Here is an 11,846-nt window from a genome sequence, read left to right as displayed (position 1 = left end):
CAAATGATTGATTCCGTGACTGGCTGTTGCGGGGCCCACTCAGCCTCGTGAGGAAAATGAGTAGCTATGACATATAAATGCGCATAGCGACCGGTGCCAGCATGGTAGGTAAACATTGGATTTTGGGATTATTGAGATATTGGGAAAATCCTACAATGCTGCAGTGAGCACCAAAGTTGTGACATAATAACACAAAGAAACTGCATTTACATTTACATTACATTATTATTATCATCTAGGATAGGACTTCAGTGGTATGTGGACATGTTAAAAGAAGAGATGAGAGCTACATAGGGAAAAGAGTTGAGAGAACGGAAGTGAGGGGGAGAAAAGGGCGAGGGAGACCGAAGAAAAGGTGGAAAGTTTGTGTAAATCAATACTTGAGGGAGAAAAATTTATCAGGACATAAGTTACACAATAGGGCTGCCTGGAAGAGACTGACAAGAAACGCCGACCTTATGCAAATAGGAAAATGCTATGAAGAATATGATTATTTGAACATATTTGAGGATCTGTAACTACGGAGGTCTTATCGTCTCGAAATCCAACAGAGAAGGATAGCATACTAGAAAGCCAGCTGTTCCAAGAACGAGTTAACCTCGCCTAGTGGTTGCCTTGAACTCAAGAGTCTATTATTATTTTCTGTTTACAATGTTGGGTATGATAACTGGTCAAACAACTTCCGTGACCGTGAGGGGATCACACTAGACTTGTCCGAATTCCATTCCCGGCAGGGTCGAAGTTTTTCGGCTCTGTGCTTGAAGTCTTTGAAGTGCACTCAGCCTCGTAAGGACAAATGAGTAGCTACTTTAATCGAGTAGCGGTATTTATTTATTTATTTATTTACACAGTAAACGGGCGTACCCTTTTCTATCTACCTATCTGTTTTACATATCGAGTTCCCTAGCTAACCTATCTAGCTTAGTCTATGTCTCCTACCTAAAAAAAAAAAAAAAAAGTGTGTATCACGATAGGTTTTGCACGCAGGAGGTCCCGGGTTCAATTCTACCTAAAAAAAAAAAAAAAAGTGTGTATCACGATAGGTTTTGCACGCAGGAGGTCCCGGGTTCAATTCCCGGCAGGGTCGAAGTTTTTCGGCTCTGTGCTTGAAGTCCTTGAAGTGCACTCAGCCTCGTGAGGATAATTAAGGAGCTACTTTAAGTCTTTAATCGAGAAGCGAAATATGAAAATTGATTGCAGGAGGTACTTAGCAATGCTGTGATTTCCACTAATGTGAAAATCCACTGCTTTTCCACAGATATTTTGAGGTTTGATTTGAGAAGTCTTTGAAGTGCACTCAGCCTCGTGAGGATAATTAAGGAGCTACTTTAATCGAGTAGCGAAATATGAAAATTGATTGCAGGAGGCACTTAGCAATGCTGTGATTTCCACTAATGTGAAAATCCACTGCTTTTCCACAGATATTTTGAGGTTTGATTTAATTTCAATTCGTCATTTGATCGATTTTCATTACTTTTGTAAATAGGTTACTGTATATGATGATATTGTCCTGGTTGAGAGTTGCAAGGGAGAGTCTAATCTAGAAGTGGAAGAGTTACAATCTGCTCTGGAGAACAATGTAATGTCGGCTGTAGTGTCTATGCCTATGGAACACATTGAGATTACATCTTTGGACAGGTAAGTTTTTGGGTAAAAACAAACATGTGAAAATAAAGAATGTGTCATTTCAGAGAGGGAAGAGAAAAAAAAAACAAGGCCATTTTTAAATTGGCCTCCGTTTAATCGGCCGGCAGCGGTCGATTTTCATTCGCCCATCTTCCTGAAATGAAAAAGGAACGGTCAAGTTTTGGCTGTAGTGTCTATGCCTATGGAACACATTGAGATTACATCTTTGGACAGGTAAGTTTTTGGGTAAAAACAAACATGTGAAAATAAATAATGTGTCATTTCAGAGAGGGAAGAGAAAAAAAACAAGGCCATTTTGAAATTGGCCTCCGTTTAATCGGCCGGTAGCGGTCGATTTTCATTCGCCCATCTTCCTGAAATGAAAAAAAAAAAACGGCCAAGTTTTGTTAGCCGTATTACTTATTTGGATGGTCTGGCTGGTGGAATTTTGTCATGGAGTAGATCAGCTTAGTCTGACTGGGCGACTTTAAACATTGAGGATACCAGCCTGAAATTTCCCTTGCTAAAGAATTAACAAATGTTGAGTGCGAAGGGCATCCACTCGTAAATATTTTATCGTCAAAACAAAATGTCAGTTCGAAAGCAAACACCCTAGGGCTGATTGAGAGCTGTCGAAAAACGCTGATCCCGTCTGAATACAGGAAAAGGCGAAGAAGAAGATGATTTGATTGTGATTTTAATATAGCTAAGAAGCTAAGTAGGTTGCTGTAAACATTTACAAGGCGAAGAAGAAGATTAAAATCGGGCATTGAACCCGGACCTAAACTAGTTCTTAATTACAGTGATGGCGTGGACAATGAAATGTTGAACGAGTGTATGGATAGTTCAGACCTCGTGGTACTCAATGTACCTCCAGATGATGGAGATGAAGCATGTCTTATGGAGATGGATGAGGAGAAAGTGGATGAGACACCTGGAGGTGAAGAGGTAAGTGAGCGAAGAAAGGTGGAAGTTTCAACGTGTGGATTTTTTGTTTACTTTTTCCGTTTCTGGAGATGTTTGCTTGTTTCGCGTTAACTCCAACAAAAAGAGCCAGCCTAGTTAGCTTGAAAAAAGGACCAAGGGGGGAAAAAAAACAGCCTAGTTCGCTTGGAGGGTATCACGTCTGCCTTGTTAGCAACAGGTGGCAGGTTCGATTCCCGCCCGGGACGAATTTCATTCTAAACAATTTAGGTTCGTTCTCGGAACTGTCTTCGTCTCTTTGCTTTTGAGACGATAAGAACTCTATTGTTACAGTTCCCTTTAAACCTTCTCTTTGGCTAGATTAAATAAGATTACAAACTACGATTTATTAATGAAAAAGATCTCTGCAGTTACAGTTCCTTCTATCAACTTAGCAGTTACTGTTCCTCTATCAAACTTCTTGGAGAAAAAAAATCAACTTTGAAAAAACAGTAAAATAGGTAGTTTACTTTTATTTTCGAATCTTTTCAGATGAAATCGGGCGAGCTTGATACAGTCCTCAGTGAAAATCACGGTGAAGAGGACAAGGAAATGGACGAGACCTACCCGTCCCACCTCCAGCAGGCTAAGGACGTGTACTCCCCACATGTTAACGAACATGAGGACTTCCAGGGGAAGGACGAGTTTCACATCCAGAAGGAGGAGGGGTATGGACAGAGGAAGGAGGAGGAGGAGGTGTACTCGCCTCATCTTCACCAGAGGAAAACACTTCCTGGGAAGGTAATCAATTTTAATAGATTTTATAGTTTTTTTTTTTTATGTGTTATTATTTTCCCTGGGACTCACTTTTTGCGAACATTTTTTGCGCAATTTTTCAATTTTTTTAGACCGGTAGATTGCCAGTTTAACGCTATGAATATTGAATGAAGAAGAAGAAGATTAGGTATAAATAAAAACAATACAATGGTTGTTTAGCATTTAAAGCCAAATATGAATTGGTAGAAATATTTTATTGAACCAAAGGGGATCTGGTTCCATAGAGGGAACTGTAAGAACGAAATCGAACGGAAACATTGGGCAAAACAGGAGAAAGCTTGGTGTTCCCAGGTCGGACTTATCTGTTTAGTTCGCCCCGGATGGGAATCGAACCCACGATTCAACTCTTGTATCTTTTTAATAATTATATTTAATGTATTCTACAGTTCACAGTGAGCCACAAGTGACTAAATTCAAATTTTAAATTTATTCCTTTCCCCTTTTCAGGTAATGCCGGGTGAGTCGACTTCAGAGCTGAGTAGCTCACGGGAGCAAGATGAAGCCGAAAGTAATACGACTACTATTGTAGTCATTCAGCAGGTAGGTGCTTTACTTTCCGGAATTCTTGAGAGATTGGGACAAAATGGTGTTTTATTGCCTTGGGCGATGGGCGAGAAGAGACACGAAAACACCAGAAAGTATCGCTGAAAACTAATAAAAATATGGCCAAAGTGGTTTCTTTCGCCTGCCTAGGTACAAAGGTGAGTTTAGATATGGAAGGAAAGAAGTGAATTCTAAATTTTAACTTGAGAGTAACGAAGAAGAAATGACGATCGAACCCACGATTCAACTCTTGTATCTTTTTAATAATTATATTTAATGTATTCTACAGTTCACAGTGAGCCACAAGTGACTAAATTAAATTTTAATTTTAAATTTATTCCTCTCCTTTTCAGGTAATGCCGGGAGAGTCAACTTCAGAGCTGAGTAGCTCACGCGAGCAAGATGAAGCCGAAAGTAATGAAGAGGTAGAAATGACGAATGGCGGCAAACATTTGCGAGAAGAAGACAAGGAACCCGTCAGTACTGAAGAGGTGACACCCTCTAGTACTGAAGATGCAGAGGTGAGTTTAGATATTGAAGGAAAGAAGTGAATTTTAAGTTTTAACTTGAGAGTAACGAAGAGTAGAAATGACGAATGGCGGCAAACATATGCGAGAAGAAGACAAGGAAACCGTCAGTACTGAAGAGGTGACACCCTCTAGTACTGAAGATGCAGAGGTGAGTTTAGATATTGAAGGAAAGAAGTGAATTTTAAGTTTTAACTTGAGAGTAACGAAGAGTAGAAATGACGAATGGCGGCAAACATATGCGAGAAGAAGACAAGGAAACCGTCAGTACTGAAGAGGTGACACCCTCTAGTACTGAAGATGCAGAGGTGAGTTTAGATATTGAAGGAAAGAAGTGAATTTTAAGTTTTAACTTGAGAGTAACGAAGAGGTAGAAATGACAAATGGCGGTAAACATATGCGAGAAGAAAACAAGGAACCCGTCAGTACTGAAGAGGTGACACCCTCTAGTACTGAAGATACAGAGGTGAGTTTAGATATTGAAGGAAAGATGTGAGCCACAAGATTCGAAACAGTATTGAGGACGAGGGCATATGCAGAGGAGAGATGAGAACTATGTTGGAAAGAAATTCGAGAAATTAGAATTACATGGACTAAGAAAGAGATGTCGACATAAGACATAAGTGGGAGAACTTACGGGAAAAAGGGCTCACACTGCTCACAGGGACCGAATGGCCAAACAGAACTGACTGGAAAAGGCTGACTAAACACACCGACCCTGTATAAATGGGAAAAGATTAAGAAGAATCATATACGAAGGAAATAGAATAGAATATACCTTGTTTATACTGCCAGAGCATAGGACTGAAAAGTCCCTTTACTCTGGTAGTCAGAAGAAGACAAGGAACCCGTTAGTACTGAAGAGGTGACACCCTCTAGTACTGAAGATGCAGAGGTGAGTTTAGATATGGAAGGAAACAAGTGAATTCTAAGTTTTAACTTGAGAGTAACGAAGAGGTAGAAATGACCAATGGCGGCAAACATATGCGAGAAGAAAACAAGGAACCCGTCAGTACTGAAGAGGTGACACCCTCTAGTACTGAAGATGCAGAGGTGAGTTTAGATATGGAAGGAAAGAAGTGAATTCTAAATTTTAACTTGAGAGTAACGAAGAAGAAATGACGAATGGCGGCAAACATTTGCGAGAAGAAAACAAGGAACCCGTCAGTACTGAAGAGGTGACACCCTCTAGTACTGAAGATGCAGAGGTGAGTTTAGATATTTAGGACGAGGGCATTTGCAGAGGAGAGATGAGAACTATGTAGGAAAGAATTTCGAGAAATTAGAATTACATGGACTAAGAAAGAGACGTAGACATAAGTGGGAGAACTTACAGGAAAAAGGGCTCACAGGGACCGAATGGCCAAACAGAACTGACTGGAAAAGGCTGACTAAACACACCGACCCTGTATAAACGGGAAAAGATTAAGAAGAATCCTATACGAAGGAAATAGAATAGAATATTCCTTGTTAATACTGCCAGAGCATAGGACTGAAAAGTCCCTTTACTCTGGTAGTCTAAATTTTTCCTTATATATACATATACTTGTATGTAGGTATTTGATTAGCAATAAATCACATATATGACATTTTTAAAAACACCTGGTTGTTGTTGTTGACAAATGCAGAAGTGTGACGCTAGGGTTACAAAAATGGACACCCGGGCCAAGGCCCGGAAATAAAAAGGCGATTTAAACTATAATAACTGACGATGTTACTTATCTTTTTATTTCCAAATATCCAAATAGGGGAGGTAAGTATCCAAAGGTAAGTAAAGGAAGAATATATAATATGCCAGTTGACTCCAAAATTAACTTTTAATAAAAATCGAAATAATTTAATAATTAAAATAAAAATAAAAATCACAGGGCCTTGCTCTTTGCCTTTCCAAAAACCATTAAACTTCTCTCCCAAATTACCTCTCGCACTAAGCTCTACCTAACCTACCTCTTCTCGTCCCATTTCATACTCACTTCACACTCTCACGCTCTCTTTCACTCGAACTCACTCAAAATATGAGAAAACCAGATGGTGTAGGAAAAATCTAATAAAACAAAAGGGAAAAGAGGGATAGGAAAAGGAATGGAGGAACAATTGGTTATAAAAGGGGAAGTATAGGGGAACCAATGAACAATAATAATGGGTCAGCCCAAACAGGTGGGAAATTCCGGGATGATCAAGGAAGAAAAATGGGGAAAAACGGGAACAACCATGAAAATAGTGGGGTAGGGGTGTAGGATAGTTTGGAGAGAACCGGGATGAAAAGGAATCTAACGCGAAATACAGGGAAAAAGATAATCAAGGAGGGAATTGACTATTAGTATTAGGTCATTCTTCCTCGAGCGTCCCAGTATTTTTCCACAATATGTTAGGTGGCTAACACCTGGTAAAAAAAAAGTTTTCTTTTTCTTATGTGCAATTTTTTACAGTTTACACTGATGATGCCAGCAGTGGTGAAACATGTCTGTATAAATAAACAATAAAAAACCCCTCCCCCAACTGTGAAAAGTAAAAGCTATTTGTGTTCTTCCTTTCAAGATGAATCTTCACAAAGTTACGTCAGAATCTATCAATATAAAAAAAAGTCGTGTGATTTGAAAAAAAGCCCCTTTTGCCGACTTCAAAAACGCGCTCATTATCAACAGCGACAAACAGATTCAGAACATTGGCGACAAAATCAGCTCGCTTATGTCGTCGGAACTGGACGCCCGTGTTTTGGCACTAAAATCTGACCATCGAAAATTTGACCCGATTACATTACTTTCCTTCCTATAGGATAAGGAAAGTAAAAATGCATACTTACGAGTACTTTTTTTATATATGTATATACATATATAACTTAAGTAAAATAGTATTTACAAAGGATGTCAAAATTAAATAAATTCATTAATAGTTGGTACTGCATGGCATTGCTTCAAAACCTCTGTGGCCGGGTGGTTAAGAGCACTAACCCCTCAATCCGGAGGTACCAGGTTTGAATCGGAAAATTTCATGCCAAGTTCTTCCGTTCCTAGACAGGTTCCAAGATATGTTCAATCCTTTAAGGGGCTGCACGAATTCATTTAATTGAAACTAGACAACTATTCCCCGATTCCTTTTAAATAGGAGCGAGAGATTTCCCTATCCGTAAGCAATTTTTTCGATTATGGTTTATGTTTTTTTATATATATTTATGTTATACATAGGTACATATTCTAAGACGTTCTGTTTATGACAGGTCGATTATTTACAAAACCTCGCCACCATAATCTATCTCTAAAAGTCTGGTTGTTTTCTATGTATTCAATTAATTTAAAACCATCGCTTAACCTATAGAACTTGTCTTTTTCTCCCTCAGGTAACGCCAGTGCACCGCGCATGTCCATTCCGTTCGCCCTCACCGGCTCGTCAGCCTCCCACCACTACGTGCCCATCCTATCTGAAACCGACAAACCCGGCGTCCTCAAACTAGAGGGCATCAAGATCCTCAACCCCAACACCACCAGCGGTGGGGACTCTGAACACCCAACCATCCTGGTGCAGAACCGCCTGGCCGGGAACCCTTCCGGGGACAAAGAAACGGGACCACTACGTGCCCATCCTATCTGAAACCGACAAACCCGGCGTCCTCAAACTAGAGGGCATCAAGATCCTCAACCCCAACACCACCAGTGGCGGGGACTCTGAACACCCAACCATCCTGGTGCAGAACCGCCTGGCCGGGAACCCTTCCGGGGACAAAGAAACGGCCAACCGGGAACCAACGATTTCGACACAGAAGATGCCATCCACGATCTTGAACATCCCAAGCGACGTAATCGACAACTCGCGAAAACTCAACCTCTTCAACTCGACGAACATTAAGGCGATAAAGTCGAGCGCCGACTTCAAAAACGCGCTCATTATCAACAGCGACAAACAGATTCAGAACATTGGCGACAAAATCAGCTCGCTTATGTCGTCCGAACTGGACGCACGGCCGCACGAACGGAAGAGCGTCGTGACCAATATAGCGACGTCGATGAATTTATCGACGTCGATTGCGTCGTCGCCTATTATATTGCATACGAGGATGAGTGGTGGAGATGGGATGGGGTCGCCGAAATTGATTCGGATAGAACGACGCCCTAGCGGTACTGATAAGGTGAGTGAACGTTTTATTTATTTGCACGAAGGGAGTTCCGTGTTTTTCACTGATCCATTTTTTCAACCCAGTTGCATAATTGGTCGCTTGGAGAGTAGCGCACCTGCCTTGTAAGCTCTAGATCGCGGGTTTAATTCTAGCCCGGGGCTATCTCTATCTTAAAAGATAGATAGAACGACGCCCTAGCGGTACTGATAAGGTGAGTGAACGTTTTATTTATTTGCACGAAGGGAGTTCCGTGTTTTTCACTGATCCAATTTTTCAACCCAGTTGCATAATTGGTCGCTTGGAGAGTAGCGCAGCTGCCTTGTAAGCTCTAGATCGCGGGTTTAATTCTAGCCCGGGGCTATCTCTATCTTAAAAGATGTGTTTTTTCCACCCCGAATGGCTAAATTTTTTCTATCCTGTATTTATTTTCTCTTCGCTTTCGGGACGATAAGACCTCAGTTGTTTTAGTCCCCTCTGTCAAACATATTCAGCTAAGAGTCTTGAAAATGGTTCGCTGCTTTTCGTCCTATCCTCTTTGTTACAGTACCCTTCATTATCTTGCAGGGTTTCAGCAGCCATAAAATTTGAATTTCTGTATAATATAAATACCTTTTTGGGTCTCCTTTCAAAGTACTCTTTTTTAAGAGTTTTAAAACCCCTTGAAAAATAAAAAGTTTTTCACTTTCACATCTTCGTTCCCCGATTTATTCCCAGGAATCCTCGTTCATCCCCCTGTCGTCCATCATCGCGCAGAAGACCACCGAAGTGTCCACCAGCTCCCAGTCGTCGGGTGGCATAGCTACGTCGTCTGACGACCCTGACCCACCCAAGGACACCCGTAACGTCCTTCTAAAGCAGCTCCTCAAGAATGCCCCCTCGCTTCCTTCGATCTCGTCGTCCAATGATAAAATTAGCGAGGCTATATCTTCTGCGTTGAATTCGGCCAAGGAAATGCGAAGCCCCGGGCCCCCTACTTCGGGATCTGGGGTGTATTCGAGTGTGACCAAGGTAAGAAATTGGGAGGGTTTCAGCAGCCATAAAATTTGAATTTCTGTATAATATAAATACCTTTTTGTGTCTCCTTTCAAAGTACTCTTTTTTAAGAGGTTTAAAACCTCTTAAAAAATAAAAAGTTTTTCACTTTTACATCTTCGTTCCCCGATTTATTCGCAGGAATCCTCGTTCATCCCCCTGTCGTCCATCATCGCGCAGAAGACCACCGAAGTGTCCACCAGCTCCCAGTCGTCGGGTGGCATAGCTACGTCGTCCGACGACCCTGACCCACCCAAGGACACCCGTAACGTCCTTCTAAAGCAGCTCCTCAAGAATGCCCCCTCGCTTCCTTCGATCTCGTCGTCCAACGATAAAATTAGCGAGGCTATATCTTCTGCGTTGAATTCGGCCAAGGAAATGCGAAGCCCCGGGACCGTGCCCCCTGCTTCGGGATCTGGGGTGTATTCGAGTGTGACCAAGGTAAGAATTTGGGTCACCCTGTATACGAGGTTCCATCTCGTCGAAAGATAAGATCAGCGATCAGCGACTGTGTTCGCGTGTCATCCTGTATTCAAAACAAGGTTTTAGCCCACACCTGAGAGCAGCCCAAGACGCGTTTCGTTCTTATTGGAACTCATCAGTTAGACATAGCTCTCAGGTTAGACATAGCCAAGAATTTGGAAGTGTTATTTATACTTCAGAGATGGAAATTGTGGAGAAACGAGAACCTGCGTTTCTAATGTTTCTATGTAAGATTATATTATTTTTAAATTTAAAAATACTGTCCTTCAACTTCGTTGGTCATCAATATTAATGTTGTTGGTTCTTTCCTCACAGGTGACCCCACTGGACCCCGGCGACAAAGACCCGTCCTCAGACGCGGATAAAATCCGCCCCGGGCGGGAATCGAACCCGCGGCCTAGCGCTTACAAGGCAGACGCACTACCAACTAAGCTAACAAGGCTGGCAGATATATTCTTATTTTTAAATTTAAAAATACTGTCCTTCAACTTCGTTCGTCATCAATATTAATGTTGTTGGTTCTTTCCTCACAGGTGACCCCACTGGAACCCGGCGACAAAGACCCGTCCTCAGACGTCGACAATCGCGTCGACTCCAGCCAAAGTCAGCCCAAGTCCAGCGTCTCTTCCACAGTCCTCTCACTGGAGGAACAACTGGACAAGCCAGTCTCGCCCACCTCCTCTCTCATACCACCGCTCATTATCAATGAGAATCTGCTCAAGAAGCCGTCGGCAACTTCGAGCAGTCTGATTGGCTCTTCTAAACTGATCCTGGCGAGTGCTCAGGGGCCCAAGGGGAAACCGAAAGCCCCGGCGGCCTCTGAGAATGTGATCACGAGCAGTAGCACCCCCCAGGCGGCACCGTCGACGACTACTATTGTAGTCATTCAGCAGGTAGGTGCTTTACTTTCCGGAATTCTTGAGAGATTGGGAAAAAATGGTGTTTTATTGACTTGGGCGATGGGCGGGAAGAGACACGAAAACAGCAGAAAGTATCGCTGAAAACTAATAAAGATATGGCCAAAGTGGTTTCTTTCGCCTGCTTAGGTACAAATTGAAGAAAAAAAAAAAACTGAAATATTAAATCGAAATGCACCTGCATTTTTTCATTTTATTTTTTTATCTCTGGAATTCGTATCCGGGCTAGTGTGCAAGCGTGTTACTATGGGGCCATCCAAATAATGTAATAAGAAGTCCTAATATCTTCATAATATGTAATAGAACTTAATATTTCTGGTTTATATCCCGTCAAATATACTTATGATGTTGTGTCGTTTTGGCAACCCAAATTTTGGGTATTTTAGTGATTGGTTCTCTCTGACCAACAGGTTCCCCAGCTGGCACAAATGGAGGCCGCGACGACCGTGCCCCCGACCACGACCACAACCACAACCCGCGTGCCGGTCATGAGTGAAACCACCGGGTCCAAGTTCATCTTCTCCCAGCCGAACCACACGGGCATGACCCAGATTATCGCGCTCAGCAACGCGCAGGCGCAGAAAATACTCAAGCATGACGCGCGCGGTGCGCAGAACCAGCCCATCCTGGTCGCGTTCACGCAGCCACAGAGCGCGGCGGCGTCGATTGATACTGTGACGTCACAGGCTCAGATGACGGCGCGTAGGGAGTCCCCGTCCCCGATTAAGATCATACAGTCCCGGCCTGTCACTCCAGAAACACAGGTTAGTTTGAGAAAACGATTTCTTAGAAACTCTGTATTGTAAAATGTTTTACAAATAAATAAATTGAAACACCTTCCTTGCGGTGGTTGGTTGGAAAAAAAAA

The 11,846-nt window shown here is 42.2% G+C and overlaps 2 protein-coding genes across 2 annotated transcripts in view; both read left to right on the top strand.

Annotated features, from left to right (window-relative positions):
* The window catches only part of LOC103518125 (probable serine/threonine-protein kinase DDB_G0267686), a 9,886-nt gene extending 5,426 nt beyond the window's left edge, over positions 1–4,460 (top strand). The window contains exons 7-10 of the mRNA XM_017447697.2: positions 1,487–1,638; positions 2,430–2,574; positions 3,082–3,330; positions 4,263–4,460. Of these exons, the coding sequence (XP_017303186.2) occupies positions 1,487–1,638; positions 2,430–2,574; positions 3,082–3,330; positions 4,263–4,460 (744 nt within the window). The remainder of the gene's footprint in view (positions 1–1,486; positions 1,639–2,429; positions 2,575–3,081; positions 3,331–4,262) is intronic.
* A 1,094-nt stretch (positions 4,461–5,554) lies between these two features.
* LOC103518124 (mucin-5AC-like) overlaps positions 5,555–11,846 on the top strand; it is a gene marked incomplete at its 3' end in the record, with an annotated part of 8,106 nt that continues 1,814 nt past the window's right edge. The window contains exons 1-6 of the mRNA XM_026830006.1: positions 5,555–5,648; positions 7,774–7,898; positions 8,065–8,559; positions 9,262–9,555; positions 10,596–10,955; positions 11,390–11,743. Coding sequence (XP_026685807.1) covers positions 5,555–5,648; positions 7,774–7,898; positions 8,065–8,559; positions 9,262–9,555; positions 10,596–10,955; positions 11,390–11,743 — 1,722 coding nt within the window. The remainder of the gene's footprint in view (positions 5,649–7,773; positions 7,899–8,064; positions 8,560–9,261; positions 9,556–10,595; positions 10,956–11,389; positions 11,744–11,846) is intronic.

The sequence above is a fragment of the Diaphorina citri genome, unplaced genomic scaffold (genome assembly GCF_000475195.1).
Source record: "Diaphorina citri unplaced genomic scaffold, Diaci psyllid genome assembly version 1.1 scaffold2084, whole genome shotgun sequence".
Taxonomy (NCBI): Eukaryota; Metazoa; Arthropoda; class Insecta; order Hemiptera; family Psyllidae; genus Diaphorina; species Diaphorina citri.
This window is presented reverse-complemented; position numbering and strand designations above follow the sequence as displayed.